This window comes from Panthera pardus, unplaced genomic scaffold (assembly GCF_024362965.1).
Source record: "Panthera pardus isolate Hobbes unplaced genomic scaffold, ASM2436296v1 HiC_scaffold_12, whole genome shotgun sequence".
NCBI lineage: Eukaryota > Metazoa > Chordata > Mammalia > Carnivora > Felidae > Panthera > Panthera pardus.
This window is the reverse complement of record NW_026526677.1, coordinates 95244199-95268193: the sequence shown is the minus strand read 5'-3', so window position 1 is coordinate 95268193 and position 23995 is coordinate 95244199. Positions and strand designations below refer to the sequence as shown.

The 23995-nt window shown below is 46.2% G+C and overlaps 1 protein-coding gene across 2 annotated transcripts in view; it reads left to right on the top strand.

Annotated features, from left to right (window-relative positions):
• The window catches only part of UBASH3B (ubiquitin associated and SH3 domain containing B), a 139824-nt gene that overhangs the window by 110883 nt on the left and 4946 nt on the right, over window positions 1–23995 (top strand). For both annotated transcript variants that reach the window (XM_053900356.1, XM_019468844.2), the window contains exons 6-13: window positions 3276–3484; window positions 7842–7974; window positions 9287–9407; window positions 10043–10165; window positions 11361–11453; window positions 13046–13190; window positions 20655–20761; window positions 22448–22557. In XM_053900356.1, the coding sequence (XP_053756331.1) occupies window positions 3276–3484; window positions 7842–7974; window positions 9287–9407; window positions 10043–10165; window positions 11361–11453; window positions 13046–13190; window positions 20655–20761; window positions 22448–22557 (1041 nt within the window). The remainder of the gene's footprint in view (window positions 1–3275; window positions 3485–7841; window positions 7975–9286; window positions 9408–10042; window positions 10166–11360; window positions 11454–13045; window positions 13191–20654; window positions 20762–22447; window positions 22558–23995) is intronic.

Sequence of the window (23995 nt, the reverse complement as noted above, 5' to 3'; positions counted from 1 at the left end):
ATCAACACTGCCCTCCAGTTAAATCAAAGGGTAATTGCTTTTCTGCCTGACCCACATTCTGCGCACTTGGCACGGAGGGAAAGAGGCAGCAAGCGCCCACACGAATTATTTTCTAAAAATAACTTGGCCGCTTTTCTCTCTTATTTGTAAAAGCTCATTTATTACTGTTCCTTCTGATACAGCGCTCTCTCTCTCTCTGAGGTCTTTGGCTTTCCCTGAGCCACCCCCCGCATACCTTTTCTTGCCTGCCTTCTGTCCCCAGGACCGTTCACGGTTCCACTGAGGCAACAGATGTCTAGAGAAGGAAAGTGGTTTGGACAAGAGCACTCAGCAAGCCATGCTTGGGAGAACTCCTAGGTCTCCTCCCTCTGCTGGTTCTCCCTTTGATTCCGACCTGCGAATGCCTGTCTGTGCTTCGCGTCGTTTTCCGTGTTAGGGACTGCGTTGGGCCGTGCCCGGTTTATATGCCAAGCGACAGAAATCTGAGGAAGGACAAAAAAGCACACGTGGCTCCAGATCCTGGCTCCATCCCTTCAGCAGTTGTTAGGTTCACTTTCACAGCTTCTAGAACGCTCCCGTCCTACGTTGTCTCCTGCAGACGACGGCAACAGTATTTTGCTGGACTGTTGCTGTCGTGCAGGCTACAAAAGAAGATTATAGAAGGGCCGTAATATATAGCCCCGGGTGGGTGCAAGACAGAAGTGTTGCAGCTCCTGCTGTGGTAGGAGCATAAAGAGCTTCAAAGGCAAGGATGTTAGGCTCCTACCTCACATAGGGTTGCAGCTGCCCTGCACGAGGGGAGGAACAAACTCGAGATAGACCCAACAATTCTTCCAGGTCAGTGGTAAACCTAAAAGAGTATAGGGGCGCCCGGGTGGCTTGTTCGGTTAAGCGTCCAACTCTTGGCTTCGGCTCAGGTCTTGATCTCACGGTTCGTGGGTTCGAGCCCTGCGTCGGGCTCTGCGCTGATGGCACAGAGCCTGCCTGGGATTCTCTCTCTCTGCTCCTCCCCCGCTCGTGCTGTGTCTCTCTCAAAACAAACTTAAAAAAAAAAAAAACTTTAAAAAAGAAAAAGAGTAAGTATAATGTAGTGCAAAACTAGGCATGTCTCCTGGTATCTCTCAAACGTAGGCTTTTTGCACGAGCTTTTGAATGGGCTGTGGGGACATGGGCACGAGTTATAATTTTAGATTTGCTGCAACATCTTAATTATCGTATTGCTTATTCAATAAATCGAAGCTCCTTGTCGCCTAACTACCCGGTGCCTAGGACACAAGGTCTCCTGTGCTCCTTTGCTGTGCCTCGATTTCCCTGGAGGTAACCTGGAGACAGAATACTCACCCTGCCCCCGCCAAGTGATAGGGGGAACGAGTGTTCTGAAGTCACTTTGAGTTTCTCGAAGGAAAGACACTTCTGGGCCAAAGGCATAATTAATTAGTCAAAACTGTGCTATGCTTGAGGATCTAAGAGACAGAAGTTTCGACTTGTTCCCCCATGACTCGGTGCCTCTCTCCACCCTGTTCCGGGAAAAGGAGTGTTCCTTTTGGTGGATCATCGCATACCTAGCTTAGAGAGTTTTTCTTTTCTTGCAGCAAGCTGTTTTCACAACGAAGCAGAAACAACCTCCCTGGCTAGTTTGGAAATGGTGGTTTGAGCACGAACGTGGCAGAGGACAGGGGAAGGAGCAGGAGGCCACCAGGGGCAACGATCTGGAGCTGAAAGATACTGGAAAAGAAATAGGGAAAGAAACGGGGGCCCCAAGCGAAAGGAAAATCAGAATCCACCGGTACCACGGAGTCCTGTGCATTTTTATTTGCATTCTCTGAGGAAAAAAAAAAAAATCACCTTTTTGCCAGTGCCTTTCCTTAGAGACTTCCAGAAGGAAGTTCCATGAAACATGTTCCGATGTGTCACCTTGACGGACACACAGAGAGCTGATTAGCTCACGAGCACACAGTCCGGGGGGTCAGGCGAGAAGGGAGATTAGGTGTCCTGGTTCGATAGACATAATGATGCGCCTTCTGGATACAGGCTCCGTCCTAAAGAGTTTCCTTAGATTGTCTCATTAACTGTTATAATCCAGGCATTAGGTTACCAATGAGAAAACAGAGGCCCAAGTTAACAGCCTGAAGGTGGAAGCAGAATGGTTAGCCTGCCAGTAATGACTTTGGAGCTTCAGGAAAGTCGGTTAAAGTATCTCCATCTCAGTGTCCCATGTGAGATAAATAGGATAGAAATGTCTTCCTTACAATTGAGGACCCTTGCTGTTAATGAGAAATCAGGAAGATGTTTTTCCAAAATATCTTCGTGCCCATGCTGTTTGTGTCTACCGGGAAAGGACACAAAACATCAAGTACGTCAGCCAAGCAGTATGGGCTCTGGTTGGCTCTGAAGGCTCTTTATGAGCCCAGAGAAGAAACACGTGGTTTCCATCTGGTTGCCGGTGAAAGCTGGTTACACAGACGTACTGTATACGCTGATGGCTGTGAAAGATATTTTTCTTTCAAGGTCTTTGTCGAAAATGTAGGTTTAGGGGCGCCTGGGTGGCTCAGTTGGTTAAACATCGGACTTCGGCTCAAGTCATGATCTCATGGTTTGGGAGTTCGAGCCCCGCGTCGGGCTCTGTGCCGACTGCTGGGAGCCTGGAGCCTGCTTTCGGAGTCTGTGTCTCCCTCTGCCTCTCTGCCCCTTCCCCTCCCCCTCAAAAATAGACATTAAAAAAAAAAAAATTTTTTTTTTAATGTAGGTTTAAAGAAAGCTCCTTGAAGGCAGAGACTGCCTTGTTTAAGCCCCAGAGTGACTTATAAGGGGAAATGCGTCGGTCCCAAAGCCTTCCTACAGGAGAGTGTCTGCACCCAGACCGTCTGTACCCCCATACGGAAGACTGGCTTTCCATGAGTGGGGTTTCAGGTGTCTATTAGGGTGCCTACCGCAGACGGAGAAGGGGAGATAGGCCCAACCCCATTTGTATAGCAGCTTAATAGAGCGTCTACGGGCTTTCAGATAAATTTCTGAAAATAAATTTCTGAAAACTGAATCCTGACAGGAAGAAAGGCCTGCCTGAAGGGAAGTCTGGAACCATCCAGCAGGACCAGGCACACATCTACAATACCCTGGGGGGGTGGGGGAGACATGCTTTCGGATCGGAGTGCAAATCTACTCAGGGCCTGCAGACCCCAGGGGCACCTGCAAGTCCGCATCTGGAAGCAGGACACGCAGACGTGCCCCGGAGGCGCGCAGACTGGGCCTCACTCCTCCCTCTCCCCCTCTCTCAGACGCTCCAGGTGATCTACCCGTACACCCCACAGAATGACGACGAGCTAGAGCTGGTCCCTGGGGATTTCGTCTTCATGTCTCCGATGGAGCAGACCAGCACCAGCGAGGGCTGGATCTACGGCACGTCCTTAACCACGGGCTGCTCCGGACTCTTGCCGGAGAATTACATCACCAAGGCCGACGAATGCAGCACCTGGATATTTCACGGGTAAGCAGAGTCACGTTCTTCACCTGCTGCTTTGGGAGACCACCACGGGCTGTGGGCAGGTGGTGGGGAAACGGGCTCAGGGGATGGGAGGAAAGCTGTTGGTTCAGGACGCTCAGGGAAGGGCTGACCTGGGGCATGGGAAAATGAGGGATGGGTCCGCTCCGCTTCTCGCTGCCTGCCCCATTTGATGGAACGGAGTTCCTGATCAGAGACTCAACTGAGGCAGCTTGGGGGGGGTTCGGGAGGTGGGCGCGCGTGGGGGTCCATCTCTCTGGCTGTGAAGCGTGGGTCATCCCAGTGCTTTTGGGGCTCCTGTCTGCTCTGTCCTGGGCCGTTGCTCAAGAGTGGTCTGACTCCCCAGAACCGCTGGGCAGGTATAAGCCAGCCAGACCGGCAGTGGAAGGCTTTGCAAGGGTCAGGAGACCTAACTGCCCCTCGCTTGCTAGGTGGCCTCGAGCGAGTCTCTGGCGCATAAGCACCTAGAGAGAGAGAGCGTCTAAAGAAATGGGCAACTGCCAGGACCGTAAAAAGACACGCGGTGCCCCTAGTGTCCTCTAGAGTGGGAACTTTCCACCCATCCCTCACGACTGGTTTGCCCCCAAACCAAACTGGTCGCACGGTCAGCGTGGCCCGTGCTGTAGGGCCAGCTTTGCCTCGGCAGATGCAACGGGCACAGGAGGCACCTTCTCTTTCTCAATCGGAGACGCTCAAAGCCAGCCAGCCAGCCCTTCCCTAGCACATGCAGGCGTCTCGCCAGGGTGCGCATGCTGGTTTGTGTTTCCTCTCTCTTGTTCTTGCTCTGTGCCAACGTGGCTGAGAGCCGGAAGCTCTGAGCACCAGCTGCGTGGTGCGTCTAACATTGTTATTACCGCCATGGAAGAGAAGGCGAGAGGGGCACTTTCAGGGAGCGCGTTGCCCAGAGGGAGAAAAGAAAAGGTTCTCTCCCCCCCCAGTCAGCAGCAAGCAGGCAAACCACAAACCCAAAGATGGGAGAGAACACCTTCCTCCTTAACAACCCCCTACCCAACAATTCCTTCCGCTTCCTTTTGGTCCACCCCCACCCGCCCACCCCCCACCCGGGAACATCCAGCTTTTCGGGGCACAGTCGGAAGGTCAAAGCTGCCTCGTGTTCCCCAAACATTTGCGTTCTCAGAAAGGCTTCTGAACATCTACGTTGTGTTTCCAAAGTCACCGTTTTGTGCCTTAGAAAAACGAGTGAAGCATATTATCCGTGGATACACTGAACACTAAGATGATATGATGCACAGCTCTCAGACCTTTTTTTTTTTTAAAAAAAAAAAGTCGGGCTAGAAGTTGGAGCAGAGTAGGTGGGAGAAGGCCTGCTGACCCATTCCAGAGCACTGTTTCCAGACCCACTGCTGTCCAAATTAGAGCTCAGGCGGAAACATGGGTCCACGGACCACAGGGACGTTTGCGTGCCACCTCCTTTTCTCTGGTGAGGTCCCTATCGACGATACTGCCCTGGAACCGTATCTGAAATGAAACTGTCAGCTTCCACAGCCAGTGCTGCTGAGAGTGGGGAAAGGCTAGTGTTAGGTGTTAGGACCCCGTAATCAAGAATTTGAGTTTTTATGCCGCTAGTCTTGGGTTCAAATCTTAACACTCCCACTTAAAAGCTGTGTGACCTTGGCCAAGTTACGTCACCTCTCTGAGCCCCCGTCTGTTACTCTACAAGGTGGGGAGGATAATTGCATTTACCTCACAGGAGCGTTATAAAGACCACAGTGAAGGACTTAGCTTTACACGGATAAGTGCCACACCCGTAATAGCACTGAACCTAAAAAGCTGTTAGCTTTCTGATTTTTCTACCTTGTGTTTTCCAGTCCTCTCTTACATGCTTGTCCAATCAAATGTCTCTTCCCGAGGTGATCCTATAGAAGAACTGTACTTTCCTATTTAACTCCAGAAGCAGAAATGATGTAAGGAGGCTCCTGATAAGACGGATCTTCTCTCTCCCCTAACTAAAGTTAGCCTTGAGGAGGTACAGCCACAGGAGATGCTCCTTCAGTGACCTGGCTGACCCGATGGCAGGTCGCAGAGGGGACTCAGGCCACAAGGAGTGACCTTTCATCGCCCTTTCTGCCCGGTTCTTCTCAGTTCTAAGTCACTCATAAGAAAGTATTTTTTATCTATTTTTTAATGTTTATTTTTGAGAGAGAAAGTGTGACCAGGAGGGGGGCAGAGAGAGAGAGAGAGAGAGAGAGAGAGGAAGACAGAGACTCTGAAGCGGGCTCTGCGCTGACAGCGAGCCCGATGCGGGGCTCGAACTCCCAAACCGTGAGATCATGACCCGAGCGGAAGTCAGCCGCTCGACCGACTGAGCCACCCGGGTGGCCCCTGAGGAAATCTTTTCCTGCCACCCTGATTAGGGCATCTCGCCTGGTTCTGAGTGTCTCTCAATACTTGTCAGTTGGTGAAGCCCCACTGTGTCCTTTGAATTATGGGTGGGGGCTGGCCGGTCCTTCCGGGCTTACGCACAGGACTGCTGTGTCTGGGAAAGTGCCAGCACCCGGCCCTGGTCCTTGAGATGATGTCCTGGGTATCAGGCTCAGCTTCCTCCCTACGCAATCTCTCAGCACAAAGCATCTGACTATTGTCTTAATGGAAGTGACAGCACCAGACTGTCTCAAAATGAGTCCAGTCCTTTGATTACAGTGACAGTTGAGAAGAAGGTTGGCATTCTCCTTGCCAACCGAGCTGAAGGACAGAGAGAGAGAGAGAGAGAGAGGAGGGACTCTGCCAGTGTCTTCACAGCTGTAATAAAGAAATTAAGGGACGTGTACAAGCAGGACGTCAAGCCGATTCTGTCTATCCAGACACTTCAGGCCCCGAAGCTTTGATGAATCAGACAGCGAAACCAAATTTTCTTTAACTGTGATGTGTGCAAAGGAGAACAGCCTGTCTCTCCGACTGTGAATGGCACTAGATTTTCTTGGTCTACAGTTGCTTCATTTTTCCAGTTGGTCTCTCAGGCTGCACATCACACTTGCTGATACAGCTTTTGTTAGATGACAGCTTCCCGCCACCCCCCCACCTTCCCCCCTCACCCAGATCTGCTGAATCACAATCTGTGACAAGTCGGGCCCAGCCGTGTATTTGTTTTAAGGCTCTCCTGGCGATTCTGATATGCACTAGGGCTGAAAGGCCACTTTTGCAGGGTGTGAGGCTTCTGAAGCCTTTGTAAGTAGGAGGAGTCTATTTACAGTAAAAAAAAAAAAAAAAAGACTGGAAGGGGATCGTAAAATTCTTAAGAGCAGAGCCTTAAAAAAAAAAAAACTGTTTTCCTAACAGCCAGTTAGCTTTGTTATATCGCTGACTATAACAAGGGCTTTTCCAAAATGAAATTCGAAGAATACTGCTGTGTTAAAATGAAATATTCCTGAACAGAGTAGGTCAACAGGTACGGACCAGGACTCTGGTTTGAGCAGATTGAAACATACGGCTACCCTGGCTGCAAAGAAGCGAGAAATCTCAAATGCAAATGCTCTCCCTTGAACACCGGCTCAGTGAGGCAGAAAGAGATGTTCACTGCATTCGCCTTGCGACCGTAGTTGAATTGCAGTGTTTATTAGATAAAGCCTTTTGGAGGACTTACTAATCACAATAACTCAAACGTGGCATAATTTGCTGCCTCGCTGTCAGCGAGGCCTCTTTGGGGCTTCTGTAGCTACGGCGTAACACCCAGAAATGAGAGCTCTTGGCCCACGGCTCCATACATCTGGCGAGAACGGCTTCCTCCGAGAGAATTCTGTGTTTAATCATCTTGTTGGAGGTGTTACTGAGTTGGGGAGAGGGGTGGGGCCACCGAAGAAGGTGGAAGAGAGAGGATAATGGCCATCGGGTTGCCTCCATCCGTTAAGAGCCACAGGCACACTGGTGGAGACCAGTACAAATCCTCCCTCCCGTTTGTCAGTTCGGATGGAAATCGCCATGGAAAAGATTAAAGGCAACAGGAATTGTTTTCTTCTTTGGAGCCAGAAAAATAGCTGGAAACAATGGCACCGAATTGAAAACTCATTATTCTTTAACTTGCCTTCGGCGCCAGCCGCGGCGGTGGTATCCTGGTTGGCACGAGATCAGGGCCCCATCCCTACCCAGAGAGATGAGCACATCTGTTCCAAGCACAGAAATCCATCTTCCCCTAGTTTAGCCACTGCGAGACCTAAGTAGAGAACAAGCTGTTCCCCTCCCGAAAGGGGGTGTCGCCTCCTCGGCTTTCCCACCCGTCGCCCTGGGCGTGTTTCCCGCGAATTCCCACGCTCCCCTTGAGCCCGAGGGTGACGTGCTAATGACTCCTGGCCCAAACAGTTAACGGCGTCCTCCTCTTCCCCTACAGTTCTCACTCCATCCTGAACACGGCGTCTTCTAACGCCCTCTCATTTGGTGATGGTGTGGTGGACAGGCGGCAGTATGAGGACCAGGGCCTGGGGGAGACGGCTCCCCTGACGATCATCTGCCAGCCCACGCAGGTAAGGCTGACCGTTGGGGCCGCTTCCTCGACTCTACTTGAGGATTCACTGAGCACGTCTTTGCTGAGTGTGAGGGCTTGCCCTCGGTGCCCCCAAGGGTCCTAGGTCTCTTGGGGGCGACGACGCACAATTTTATAAAAGACACACAGAATTTAAGGCCAGGGAGAGTCGGGTGGGTGGTACTGATCGCACCTACCGGCATCTGGGTCTAGGCTGGCAGAGGAAGAGGTTCTGCAGAGGGAAGGACATGTTACCTATAAAGTCATAAGAGTTCTGTTTCATAGGCCATCGTGAGATTAAAAAGAAAATAAGGCCCTCGGCACAGTGCCTGGCACCTGTATGTATGTCTGAGTGCTCAACAGATGCCAGAAACGTTGCAAAATGGAGAATGTGGGGGTGGGGATCGTTTGGAACAAGAGAGGCAAAGGCAAGTAGAGGATCAAGAGACTAGATCACATTGGCTGGAGCCCAGGGCCTGAATTAGGGACGAGCAGGAGAAGAAACAGGAAAGATCATGCCATTATCCCACCTATTAACCCTGTCAGGGCAACCAACGGGCAGCACGTGTAAAGTGCCAGCCCACACGAAGGTGACCACACGAAGCAAACGGGGAATAGCTGACCATCAGAAGGAAGGAATATAGAAACATGTGGAAGGATCCACCCAGCACTTCCAGAACCCAAGGTCATTTGGACACGCCTTTGACTAGACTGGCCTATTTTGTCACCGCTGACCTCCCTGAACCATTTCCGGGAACACCAACGCGCGTGTAGCCAGACAAGAGAGCCAAAAGTACGATTAGAATAGCCAGAGAAGAACCTCGTTGCTGGAGGAGACCGTCCATTCGGTCTACCCACCGTGTGTTAGAGGGGAGGCAGGCACTGTTGTGATTAACAGTCCTCGCCCTCTGAAGTTGATGAAGTATCCCTGTAGGGGGGCTAGATGACTAGAGGCATGTACTGGCTGGATGTGCCTCTGAGCGGTAGCCCAAGCGGTCTGCCCGTTCCTCTACCGGCCAAATGCTGGTCCCACACGGCAACCGCAACGGTGAGGCAATTTTCACAGCCCTTCTGATTTTGCAGAACGCGTGCCATTCATCTCATCCGAGCCTCAGACTAACTTGTGAGGTCTGTAGGAGGCGTCTTCCTGCCCCCACTGTGTTACAGACCTGCCAACGTTAATCCGAGATCGTTGCGGGGCCCTTGTCCTAGAGCTCAGTTCTGCTCATCTGGCACCTGGCTCCAGGACATGTCCGTTTTCTTCTGTGCTTCCCCCCCCCCCCCCCCCACTAACGGCCTTTCTTGCTCTGCAGCCCCTGAGGGTCAATAGCCAGCCTGGCCCTCAGAAGAGATGCCTCTTTGTGTGTCGGCACGGTGAGAGGATGGATGTTGTGTTTGGGAAATACTGGCTATCCCAGTGCTTCGATGCCAAAGGTGAGTGCTGCGTTGGCCTGCTTAGCATCGCCGTACCCTTTGTGGCCTCTAGGGGGCACAGTCAAGCTACATTCGTCTAGACGCGAGTCCTTCCTGGTTCCCGTGCTATATAGGAAATGCCTAGAATGTGTTACAATCTAAGTCCTTCCCGATTGTCTTGAGTGGTAGCGAAGAGGTAAGTGTTCTTGTCCCCTGTTCCATAAACTGGGACAACAGGGACCAAAGAAACCAATGTCTCGCCCGTGGTCATTTGGCGGAGGCAGAGACGGGTGTCCTGATTCTGTGGCCAGAATTCCCTCCATTAAATCACCCTGGCTCATTTTGGTTCCAGTTCCCTTTGAGTGACATGTCTAAGAGAAAGAGGCCGGCGTAGCACAGAATTCTCCTGCCTTACAGTGCATGGTTGTTACTTTCACACAGACGTGGCAAGAGGTAGTTTTCTGTCAGTAGAACGGAGGGGTGGATTCCAAGACTCTACCACAGAAAAAGCGTCAGCCTCAACAGTTTCTAGAAAGTTCAAGCCGGTGTCTTTGGCCAAACAAGGAATGGAAGTGGAGGGCCGTCGGGATCAGCAACAGAAGTCCTGAGGAAAACAGAAAGTCGTCTTTTGTCTGATTTTTTTCTTTTTTTTCCAGGCCGCTACATACGCACCAACCTGAACATGCCTCATAGCTTACCTCAGCGGAGTGGTGGTTTCCGGGACTATGAGAAAGATGCTCCGATCACCGTGTTTGGATGTATGCAAGCAAGACTGGTGGGTGAGTGTCCTGGGGTGATTGCACAGCCTCTCCTGGCTGCTCCTTCCAAAGACTGGTTCCAGCGGGCAGGCCAGGACACTTCCCAGGGCTTCCTCCAACTTTCCTACAAGTAGTGTATTTCTCCAATTCAAAAGGGATTTATTACATAACCATTAAGTTCAGGACACTGTGCTGGGCGCTAGGCCGGTTTACCAAAGTGAAGCAGGTGTGACCCCTTGAGGGCTGTGTGGCCCAGTGATGGGGCAAGGTCAGCGTCTACTGCGCAGGGGAGGAGAGTCCTGGAGTGGCTGGATGTAGACAGGCCAACTGATCCTTTGAAGACGGTCCGTTCTTTGCAGGTCTGTTCCATACCTGCCAGGCAGAGACAGCAGCCTTGTCCTGTTCAATCATTTAACATATTCACTGATCACTTTGGGCGAGGTCCTTTGCTAGGTGCCAGGGATGCAAGCAGAGTCCCCGCCCTCAGGGAAACAAACTTGTACAGTCTGGTATCCTCAGGAATAGAACTGTGTACAGAGTAATATGGGAGCATTAAAACACACACACACACATACAAAGAGAAGGGAAGTCAGCTGGGTAGAGAAAGAGCGGGAAGGTGGGAAGTGTGTTCCCGAGAGGTGAGAAATAATATCGAAAATACTTAGGAAAAAGCTCTCATTTTCTAGAACATGGCTTGTGAGCCACACAGGAGAGAAGGTTGGTGACGCGGATAAAGACACGTTTACGGAAGACCTTGCCCCCCATATTAAGGCATCTAGACTTTATCCAGTAGAGAAAAGAAGTGTATTCTGTGAGGAAGTGTGGAAGTAGCAGGTGTTGGGATCTACCTCTGTTCTCTAATAAGACTATGACAGGTTGAGATCTTGTTCAGCACGGGATTAAGTGTAAAACAAGACCTAACGGTCACAATAGAAACCATCTCGCTTATATCACAAGTGGCAAATCAGAGCACTGTCGTTGCTGCTCGTTAGCACCAGAGAGAAGGAGAGAAAAAGACGAGGTGGGGGGGTCTTCCACTGGGGCTCTTTCATGGGAACACAGATGAGGGGATGGGCCAGAAACGAGGCCGATACTGCCGGCTCTGTGTGAGCCCCCGCTGAAAAAGGGGTTCACAGGCTCTGCCCGCCACCCCCTCCCACACGGAGGTCCAGCTGAGGCTGAGTGAATCCAGCAAACGGTCTGCCTTCCTTTGCAGGTGAAGCCTTATTAGAGAGCAACACCATTATCGACCACGTCTACTGCTCCCCATCTCTGCGTTGTGTTCAGACTGCGTACAACATCTTGAAAGGTTAGACTCGACAAAGGTCGACTAACTCCACCCTTCTGCCTCTAGGCAGCCCTACACCCAAATTACCCTGGACTCGTGGGACGTGAGCCGATTGAGAGCTTCACAATGGGAATTTTTAGGGGTGCCTGGGTGGCTCAGTCGGTTAAGCATCTGACTTCGGCTCAGGCCATGATCTCCCAGTTTGTGGGTTCGAGCCCTGTGCTGACAGCTCAGAGCCTGCTTCGGATTCGGTGCCTCTCGCTCTCTGCCTCTCTCTCACTTGTACTTTTCCTCTCAAAGAAAATAAAAACTTAAAAATTTTTGGAATTTTTAGCCAGGATTCCTATGGAAGAGGTCTTTGCAAAGAGTCCCCAAATCATACTCTGGTGGCCTAAATAAGATGAGAGGATAAGCAATTTTTCTCTTGAAAATGCAAAGCCCTCTTGGATGAACGGTAGCCTTGTAGAATATCGTTGTCTAGCAATAATTTGGAGCCTACAGAGTGATCCCTTTTTTGCAGTGAAACAGTGAAATCATTTCCTCCCACTCTGCTCTGGTTGCTTCTTGTTTATAGTAGCAACGATGCTCCTAAGTGTCTACAAATCTTAATCATCCTTGTTTCTTTAGTTAATTGGATGACTTTAAAAGTACCATTGCTATAAAGATACACAACTTTCACCCGAAAATCTGGGGATGCTTGAGTTACAGGGATCTCCATTCTCATTTCATGGGAAGGAAGAGTAGTAGAAACAGAGGGGAACTATTCACTTATACCAAAAAACAAAGGAGCCAGAAATAGCCAAGCCAATGAAGAATTTACACTATCTTTGAGACTTCCTTAAGTAAACCAGAATGCATGTGTGTATTAAAATACTGTATGTACTAAATTTGCACAGAAAAACTGTATTGCAAAAGGCAATACAAAGAATGTTAAAAAGGGACCAGTCCCACTCTGTGGGTAATTACCCTTTGAAAAAACACAAGACTTGTGCACTGGCACTTGAAAATATTCAACATTGGATTTTCTGGTAGAGAAAATGAGTAATTTACATGATATTCAAATACAGTGTAAGCTATTGTAGAGTAGTGGATACTAAGAGACTTTGTGAAATTTTGTCTGTTGTTGAGAGAGAGAGAGTCTGGGAGAGAGAAGGAGAGAATCTTAAGCAGGCTAGTCACAGGGCTCGATCCCACAACCCTGGAATCATGACCTGAGCCAAAATCAAGAGTCGGATGCTCAAGCCATGAGCCACCCTTAAGTTCCTTAGTAAGGCAACCTTGGGACTTACCTTAGAAAAAGGAATTGTAGTCACAGAAGTGTATACATTATATGGGGGAAGGACTTGTGTTCTTTTCCTTAAGTCAGAGACCACTTAAAGCCAGCATACATCCTGTTGGTGTGGCCAGGGTATTAAACTCAAATGTCTGTCACACATGGAAATCAAAAACCCTTGTCCAAACCCACATGCTTTCCACCTTCTTATAGCCGTGTAGAGAAACGGGTAAAAGAGAACAGATTTACCCGAAGTCTTATAGCAACTTGGCCTCTGATTTACTTCTCCACTGAGAACAGAGTGGTATTGCCTTCATCTTCATTTTATTTTACCTCTAAGGTTTACAACAAGAAAATCACTTGAAGATCCGCGTAGAGCCTGGCTTATTTGAGTGGACAAAATGGGTTGCTGGGAACACCTTACCTGCGTGGATACCTCCATCAGAGTTAGCTGCAGCCAACCTGAGTGTTGATACAACCTACAGGTAACCCTCCGCGCTGCTACTTCCCAGAGTCGATGCGGAAGCCCTTTTCTACGCCAGGCTAACCACGAAGAGGAAGAACTAGATGTAGCCTGTGGGCAGTTGTCCATAGTGGTGGAAGTCAAGTTCTGATTTTGAAAAACCACAACTGGAGAAAGCCAGCATCCCCTTATATTTAAGGTTATAGATATAACATATATATATGTTGTTCATATCATATATATCTATATATATACACCATATATATACATATATATGTATATATACACCATATATATATACCATATATATGCTTGATGCAAATTTAGTACATACAGTATATATACATATATATCATATATCCATATATATCATATATATCATATATCATCATATATATGTATATATACACATATATACACATATATGATATATAATATATACATATATATTACATGTTACATATATTATATATTATATATGTGTTATATATATATATATATATATATATATATATATATATACATATATATATAACACACATATATATATATATATAGTTCCCTTATATTTAGGAAAGCCCCACACATTGGACTTTCCGGACTTTATTATATCTCTTTCAGGGAATAATAAAACCACTTTGCACTCCAGGATTATGCACCGGCTAGTGATGATGTGGTTCCAGAAGCTTGTTGGGTGATAAGGGAAATCACAAGGTCTTGCCTTCGATTGTCCTTTTTCAAAGCATTTCTCATTGTCTTTATCTTCATTTATTATCGCTGGAACCCCAGAGTGTAGGCAAGCCACTCTAATCTATAAGAGAGTCCCAGCAGCTTGCCTAAAGTCATACGTTTAAGTGGCCACACCTAACAACGACGACACCAACTAACCTCTGTTGATCATTTTCTGCATGTCAAGAACTGTATAACCTACTTTATCATCTTCCCCATTCCTAGTCCGTTGCTTCTTGCCATTAGACCAGTCTGTGCGGGGAGTAAAAAGAAGTGTTTGCAGATTGATCACAAACGAATAGTCCACATGTAAATAATTAACTATCAAAACGCCACTCAGGCATTTCGTAAAATGTCCGTGAGAAAGGGATATTCACGACCACTGTGGTGGGGAATTAAGTTCATGTTTCGTAAGGCAGAATTGGAAGCAAGTGACCGACTGAAGCAGAAATGTCCTCCTTGTGGTGTCCCTTGACCTTTCATTTCAAATACCTACCCCAACCACAAATGAAGCAACGTGAGCTTCTGGCCAAGATAGGAGAAAATGCCTTTTTTCCATATTCATTTTCCTCTTCCGTAAATGAAACTTCAGGTTACCCCCTAAATTAATTAATAAGTGCTACTTGCTTAAAGGAGTTAGCATTCCTCAAAAATACAATGAAATCCATCAGATCCCCTACTAATGGGCAGTTGACCCTTAAACAACACAGGGGGTGGGGGAGCTGACCCCCACACAGTCAAATCCACGTAGAGCCTTTGATTTCCCCAAAACTCAACTACTCACACCGTACTGTTGACTGGAAGCCTTACTGGTAACATAAATGGTTAATTAACACATATTTTGTATGTTCTAAGGAAGACAAAAGACAATGTTAAGAAAATCAAAGAAAATAAGGGGACAGTACTGTATTTATTTAAAAAAAAAATTCCGTGCGTATGAGTGAACGCATGCAGTTCAAACCTGTATTGCTCAAGGCTGAACTGTACTTGACAGTTTGTCCTGTCTACCCTGTGGCAACTGTTTTTCTGTCCTTTGGGGGAAATGCAATAAATTGTTGTCCAACAGCCCTCATCCCTCCGGGCTGGAAAGAGGGTGAGTGATTGCCAACATTGGTGAAATGATTTTCCTCACTCACCACGCAGCACCTCCCAGGCCATCCTGGGGCAAGTCTATGTCTTGGGTTTCCCCTTAAATGCATCCTGCAGTTCCTCCCAAGCTGATTTTACAGAGTTTCCAGAATCACCCTGTCTGAGCCTTGCAATGCACACGCAGACCCACGCACCATCTTGGGGGCCAGGACGTGGTCCTTATTCCAGGTTTTCTTTTCCCCTACAGAAAATCAGAATTCCATGCGATCATTTTTGTATATGAGGGGGAGAGAAAGAGATGAAGCCTCTAACTCTGTAAAAGTCAACAATAAAGCACGTGAGAGGCATGGCCTCTAAATTCCCTCCGAAATTAATTATGCCAAGTGAGCAGGCCTTTTAAAGCAGTGATGCCTAAATGACTGAATAAATGTGGTGGGCAGAGGGGCGAGGATGGATAGGGTATTATCAGTCAAGAAGGCACCACTGAAAGAGAAAGAGCCCCGTCACTCTGGAACAGGAGGGAGGTGGGACAGAAACAGGTTAAGGAAAACCAGTCTGGTGACTAATATCCAAGCATCATCCACAGGCACCAAGACTGAGCCTGGGGTCTGGGTGTACAAAGCAGCCCCAGTCTTAGGGAGCTGGGCCAGAAGGACCAAGGCAGAAAAAATAAAATATACACCAGTTGGGTAGGGCTTCAGAATAGGGCTCTGACTCGGTGTGGATGGGGCATGAGTCTGGAGTGTTAGAGGGGCAACGAATCATACTTCGGTGTGGGGCTCAAGGCAGAAGTCCACCCTATAGCCTAGATCAAAGTGTGGAACAGAGTGCATACTGGGAAGAATACTGTTCCAGGAAGGCTACCAGAGTACCCGGTTCCCTGGGTTCCAGGTCTCGCTGGTGGTTGGAGGCCTACCTGACTCTGAGTGGAGTCCACGAGTCCTGCGGTTGTGGCTGGAGGCATGGCGCATGCTTGTAGACAGGGGTGAGGAAGCGTGGACTCTGTCCTACCCCCATCAGAACTAGTTCAAACGTGGTAAGCCTTTCATGGGTTCAACTTCAAGGCAAGAACAGACAAAGGCAGAAATTAGCCAGGAGGAACTCGATCCCAGCACCTACCTGCTCTTTACTTACACAAATCTCCCACATTACAATGTGATCTCAACCATGGAAAGGACTTCCTAGACCACACAAAGTGGCCTTTTGTCACTGTCTGGGGCTCCCGGGAGACCACGGGACTAGATGACAGGTGATGATGGGAGAAAGAGCTTGCTCGGAACAATGAGGTGCGTCCCTAAAAGTGGTGATTCATGTCTCCCCCTATCCCCAGGGTATTGTGAGACACAGAAGGTTGTTTCCTAGGAGAAGTAGGCCTGCTGAGGGAATGTGATTTCGATGCGGGCAGGTTTCCTTCAAATGGAATAGCATCCTTCCTCTCTGGACAGTAAACCCAAGTGCACAGAAGGGCAACCTTCGGGGGGTGGGGGAAGGGAGGCACTTTCAGAAGCCATCCAAAATGGAGGATAAGTTTACCAGTATTAATCTCAGACCCAGGTTCAAATCCAGGCCCTAGGAGTTGCTAATGATGTTAAGTATAGGCAACTCATCTCTAAACTTTCTGAGCCTGTCTTGTCAACCATGAACGGGATTTGCCAAAGGGTCGCTGGGAGGGCTATACTCGATGAATGCAAGTAAGGCACTTTGCACAGAGCCTGACACGTGGGAGTATTTTAGTAAACCTTTGCAGTAGTAGCAGTAATGTATTCTGATCAAGATGCCATGCAAATTCACTTTGATAACTCACTACCACCTCCATCAACCCTCCACTAAACACCAACAGTGAAAGACAAAATAAGACAGAAAATATGACACAGTAGTACTCGAAAACAAGACACACATCTCCTAGGCTAGCAACCCTAAGTAGTAAACGGAGAGGGGAGCGGCAGAAGTGGCCGAGATTGAAGACACGCAGGGTCACCAAGATGGGAGGGCCCTGCATTGATCATCCCCTTATATGGCTTCGTACAATGCGTCATAATTACCATTTACATCGACAGCCGGCTCACCCCGACCACACACTGAGGGCTCCTCAAGCACAGAAACTCGGTTCCTCGTTGTCTCTGTGTTCCCTGAGCTTTTCCCAGTTCCAGGTGGACGGTCTGTGTTCAAAATAAGAAAGAAAAGACTGGTGAAGATTTTATAAGCTCACAGACCCAATGGACCTAAGAGCTGCTTGCAAAACCTATCCTTTCAACTCCCCAGCTCATTTTACAAGGCCAGCATTACCCCGACACCAAAGCCACATAAGGACACTAAGAAAAGAGAGCTGCAGACCAATATTCCTCCTAAAGATAGATGTAAAAATTCTCACCAAAATATTAGCAAACCAAATTCGATAGCACATTAAAAGGATCATACACTGTCATCAAGTGGGATTTATCCCTCAGATGCTAGGATGGTCCAACATACAAACATCCATATAGGATACACTACATAGAATGAAAGGTAAAATTGTATGTTCACCTCATGAAGAAAAATCATTTAACAAAGTATACCATCCCTTCATAATAAAAATGCTCAACAAATTGGGTGTAGAAGGAATACACCTCCACATAATAAAGGCCATATACAACCAGCCTGCAGCTAACATCAAACTCAATGGCGAAAGACTGAAAGCTTTTCCCCTAACATCAGGAACAAGGCCAATTCTTACCACTCATATTCAACAAAGTGCTGAAAAAGCCTATCCAAAGCAATCAGGTAAGAAAAAGAAATAAAAGGCGTCCAAATTGGAAACACAGAAGTAAAAATGTCTTTGTTTGCAGATCATATGATTTTATATATAGAAAATCCTAAAGACTACCATAAGGCTGTCAGAGCTAGTCAACAAACTCAGTAAAGTTGCAGGATACAAAATCAACGTACAGAAATCATTTGTGTTTCTATGCACTAACAACAACACACCTAAAGGAGAAATAAAGCAATCCCATTCACAATAGCATCAAACACATAAAATACTTAGAAATCAATTCAACAAAAGAGGTGAAAGATCTGTATACTGAAATCTGTAAGACTAATGAAAGAAACTGAGGGCACAAATAGAAAGATATCCCATATTCATGGATGAGAAGAATTAATAATATTAAAATGTCCATTCTACCCTAAGCCATCTGTAGATTAAATGCAATCCCTATCAAAATCCCAACGGTGTTTTCCACAGAAATCAAAAAAACAATCCTAAAATTTGTATGAGACCACAAAAGATCATAAATAGCCAAAGTAAACCCAACAAAAAACAACAAAGCTGGAAGCATCACACTTGCTGACTTCAAATTATACTACAAAGCTATAGTAATCCAAACAGTATGGTACTGGCATGAAAATAGACACAGACCAATGGAACAGAATTGATAGCCTAGAAATAAACCCTCCAATACATTCAACTAACATTTGATAAAGGAGCCGAGAATACTCAGTGAGGAAAGGATAGTCTCTTCAATAAATGGTGTTAGGAAAATAGCATAACAGCCTGCAGATACAGCAGTCACAAAAATTAACTCAAAATGGATTAAAGACTTAAAACATAACGACTGAAACCATAAAACCTCCAGAAGGAAACATAGGGAAAAAGCTCCTTGACGTTGTTCTTGGCAACAATTTTTTGGATGGGACACGAAAAGCACAAGTAACAGTCGCCAAAATTTATAAGTGAGACTACATCAAACTAAGAATCTCCTGCAAAGCAAAAGAATTTAAAAAATTAAAAAGCAACCTACACAATAGGAGAGCATATGTACAAATCCTATCTCTGATAAGGGGTTAATATCTAAAACATATGAAGAACTGGTACCAAAAAAAATCTGATTAAAAATGGGCAGAAGAACTTCACCAATATTTTTCCAAAAATGACATACAAATGGCTAACAAGTACATGAAAAGATGCTCAATATCACGTGGTCAGGGAAATGCGCTTTTTTATTATGAAATTTATTGTCAAATTGGTTTCCATACAACACCCAGTGCTCATCCCAACAGGTGCCCTCAATACCCATCACCCACTCACCCCTCCCTCCCACCCCCCATAAACCCTCAGTTTGTTCTCAGTTTTTAGGAGTCTCTTATGTTTTGGCTTCCTCCCTCTCTAACCATTTTTTTCCTTCCGCTCCCCCATGGGTTTCTGTTAAGTTTCTCAGGATCCACATAGGAGTGAAAACATATGGAATCTGTCCTTCTCTGTATGACTAATTTCACTTAAGATAACACTCTCCAGTAGGGAAATGCAATTTAAAACCACAATGAGATACCACCTCATACCTGTCAGAATGGCTGTCATCAAAAAGAAATGAGCTGTTGAGTGTTGGTGAACATGTAGGTCAGCGTAGCCACTATGGGAAACAATATGGAGATTCCTTAAAAAATTAAAGATAGAACTCCCGTAGAATCCTGCAATCCCACTTCTGGGCAAATATTCAAAGGAAACGAATACAGGATCTCAAAGAGGTATCTGCGCATGATATCACTCGTTTATGGAATCTAAAAAGCCAAACTCCAAGAAACAGGAGTAGAATGTGGTAGAAACTGGAGCGGGGGCAGGGATCGGGAGATGTCGGCCAAAGTGTACAAACTTCTAGTTGATAAGTTCTGGGGATCTAATGCACACTGTGGGGATTATAGTTGATAATATTGTATTACATACTTGAAAGTTGCCAAGATGGTCGAACATAAATGTTCTCACCACAAAAAGGAAACTGATCATGTGACGTGACGAAAGTGCTAGGCAACACTATGGTGGATAAATCGTCTTGTACTATGTAAGGGTATCCGATCAACACTTTTACACCTTAAACTTTCATGACGGTAAGTGTCAGTTATATCCCAATAAAGCTGGAAACAATGTAAAAATAAATAAAACCTATCCTTACAGCTTCTCATGGGTAAGGCTACAGAAGAGAGGCTTAGGAAATCTCCGGTGATCTAAAGAGAGAAAGAGAGGGGGGCGCCTGGGTGGCTCAGTCGGTTAAGCATCCGACTCTGGGTTTCCGCTCAGGTAATGACCTCACAGTTGGTGAGTTCGAGCCCCGCCTCAGGCTCTGCACTAACAGCCAAGAAGCAGCTTGGGATTCTCTGTCTCTGTCCTCTCTCTGCCCCTCCCCTGCTCATTCTCTTTCTCTCTCAGAAAATAAATAAATAAAACATGAAAGAAAAAGAAAAGAACAGTTAACATGTTGGAAGGGAAGGGAAGGAAGGAAGGAGAGAAAGAAAAGAAAGGAAAGAAAGAAAAGAAAGGGGAGGAAGGAAAGAAAGAAAGAAATCAATCTAACCTCTGCTTCCTGTTAGCAATGTGACCTAGCACTGATGGTAAGATTAGTCAAACTGCTTATGAGTTATCCTGCAAGTGATATCTGCAAATGAAAAATGTTTCATTTTTCAGCCGGTCACTCTAACACCACACATGCACAGCCTTTATTTCTGTGCATTGTGTACGTTTGGATCCCACTTTTACGTAGTGGAAATACTCTTCCGTATACCTCCATCCTTTCTAGGGAAATGGGTGAACAGAAACATGGAACTCTAGAAAGGTCTTGAAAGAAAACGTTTAGAATAATATCAGTTGCTTTGTCTTGGGATCAAAATGTTTTCATTGCCTTTGTTCATTTTTCTATTACAGACCTCACATTCCAGTCGGCAAATTAGTGGTTTCAGAATCCTATGACACTTACATTAGTAGAAGTTTCCAAGTAACAAAAGAAATAATAAGCGAATGTAAAAGTAAAGGTAGGTGGTATTATTTTGGACTCCATATTTAAAAATGTGATCATTTAGGGGCGCCTGGGTGGCTCAGTTGGTTAAGCGTCCAACTCTTGATTTCGGCTCAGGTCACGATCTCACGGTTTTGTGAGTTCAGGCCCTGCGCGTCGGGCTCTGTGCTGACAGTGCAGAGCCTGCTTGAGATTCTCTCTCTCTCTCTCTCTCTCTCTCTCTGCCCCTTCCGCACTTGTGCTCTCTCTCAAAATAAACAAATGTTAAATATGTGATCATTTCTCCATCCTGGTTAATAAGCTATTCAAGATATTCTAACTTGCTTAATAAGAAAGAAAAGTAGTTCTAGACCTTCATGTAGATACTTCCACGTTAAATTTGTAATATCCTCTCTTGAATAGCTAAAATGGCAGATATTCCATAGGAATACACCAGATTTAGTTACTGTATGAAATAGTTTACAATTCTGCATAACACTATTTTGCCTATAATTTGATCCAGGGGCACAGGCACCCACACACAAACACACCTTCGCCAATACACGGTCACTGCTAGCACTGACCAAAAGTAGTGTTCTGGAAGATTCCAGTATGTTCCCTATTGAATCTTATAAACACTGAACTCAAATATTAAGTGATACAAAAGACAATTCACTCTAAATTTTTAGATAAAAAAGGATTACAAAAGCGTATACGCATTACCATTCCTTTTTAAGTTACTTATCTTCGGGACGCCTGGGTGGCTCAGTCGGTTAAGCGTCTGACTTCGGCTCAGGTCATGATTTCATGGTTCATGAGCTCGAGCCTGGTGTCGGGCTCTGTGCTGACAGCTCAGAGCCTGGAGCCTGCTTCAGGTTCTATGTGTGTGTCTCCGTCTCTGTCCCTTCCCCACTCACACTCGGTCTCTCTCTCTCTCTCTCAAAAATAAAAATTTTTTAAAAATTGATAAACCACTCACTTCATTACTACTCCTATGCACCCACTGTAAAGATACTCATCAGCATATTCTATCAGCCAGAAAGTATGAAGTGCTCACACAATTCTATAGTGGTGACATTGAGAATTGTTATCAGAAATGGCAGAGAGCCCTACAGACACAGAATAATTTGTATCTTGATTGTGGAGGTTACGAAGAGTTACACAGGAGATAGTTGGATAAACTTGGTGCAATCGAAATAAACCAAGTAGGTTATATCAGCATCCACATCCTGATTGAGCTCGGGTACCATAGCTAGGCAAGATGTTACCACTGGAGGAGGCTGGATGACCAGAATATGGGACCTCCTTGGTGTGCGTATGTGTGTATATAGTATACGGTTTAGTATATAGTATATATACGATACACACACACAATATATGTTTGTGTATATATACATTACACAATATAGAGGTCATACGTATATAATTATATATATGTATATACATTATATAACTTAATATATTGTAAATATTTATATATTGCATATATACATAATTATAACCTCCTGTGCATCTATAATTATTTTAAGATTAAAAGGGTTGGTTTGTTTTTTAATGATGTTAGGCTGCCTTAACAATCGCTTAGCCAAATTGTCTCATTCTTGAGAATGTTTGTCCCTCCCCGGAACATTCGTCTTCCAGTATTTATGGAGTTAACATAGGTCTTTATAGGAATGGTCTTCCCAGTCCCTTACCTTTTTTTTTTTTTTTTTCTCTTCTCCAGGAAATAACATCCTGATTGTGGCTCACGCATCTTCCCTTGAAGCATGTACCTGCCAGCTCCAGGGTCTGTCACCCCAGAACTCCAAGGACTTTGTACAAATGGTCCGAAAGGTAATTCACACTTACATTTCGGAGGCCTGTGGTGCCAAGTAGTCTCAGAGCAGTTCGATGACTGGCCGGTAGCTAAGTTGTTCACAGCACGAGTTTATCCTGAGCTGGGAATACACACATATTGATTCACTCGACCAAGATGTCCTGAGTGGTGCTCTGTGTAAGGCACTTTATGAGGCCTCGTGGAAGAGAGATGTGTTTGAGCTGGTTTTAGTTGCTAAGAGTGCACATTTAGAAAGGAGCTAAGAATTATCAGCAGACTGTCTGGATTTCCCTCGGGGGGCCATGGATTGGATGAAGAGGGGGGAGTGGACCAACACAGAGCCTCTGAAGCCTCGGCCAGAAGAGAGGGCCTGGCAGGTAGGCCAAAGCAAGCAGTGATTTAAAACGATCAGGCTGGGGGCGCCTGGGTGGCTCAGTCAGTTGAGCGTCCGACTTCGGCTCAGGTCACGATCTCACGGGGTGTGAGTTCGAGCCCCACGTCGGGCTCTGTGCTGTCAGCTCGGAGCCTGGAGCCTGCTTCGGATTCTGTGTCTCCTCTCTCTGCCCGTCCCCTACTTGTGCTCTGTCTCTCAAAAATAAATAATGTAAAAAAAAAAAATTTTTTTTTAAACGATCGGGCTGTTGGGCAAACCAGGAACAAGGCCACAAGACAAAACCCATGAGACTGACCAACACATCTGGCTTCTTCCTTCTCGTGCCTGTGCAGGAGGCTTTCCTGTCAGTCGCCCTCCCACACGCTTCCCTCCAGGCTGACTTACGTGCTTCCTGTATCTGCCCCCGGAGAACCTGATCCAAACTCGATTGCGATTCTTTCTCTCCGTTTTTAAAAGCTTATTTACGCGTCCACGTCTCCCCGTGACTCCGTAAGCTGCTTGAGGGCAGAGATTTTTGCCTTTGTGTATAACTGCAGCTCTGGTGACACACAAAAATACGTTTCGAGCTGAATTTAGGAATGGCACAGCTCCCGCTTTGAATGTTATAGGTGCCCATGCCAAAAAAAAAAAAAAAAAAGGACAAAACTGGGTGAAATATTTTTCAAAATAGCATCCTCTCTCTCATTGCCCAAATATTATTTCTGAAATGTCCCAGCTGCATTTTTAGCTTGATTTGCAATTAAGAATCAACTCTGAGCACCTCAGCTTTCTGCATTATTGTCCGCTTTCCTCCCACACAATCAAGAAGCAATCTATACACAATTACTTAATTACACTAGGGAGCTCACCATTTAATAAAGCCTTCCGATGAATCCCCTTGCAGTGTAAATACTCTTCCCTCTAATTTGTCAGTTTTGTCCATCTCATTTGTCTTTATTGACTCTTCCAAGAGACGCAGGTCTACCGAGCCCCTATTAATGCCTGTGAATATTTTTTTTTTAACGTTTGTTTATTTTTGAGACAGAGAGCGACAGAACATGAATGGGGGGAGGGTCAAAGAG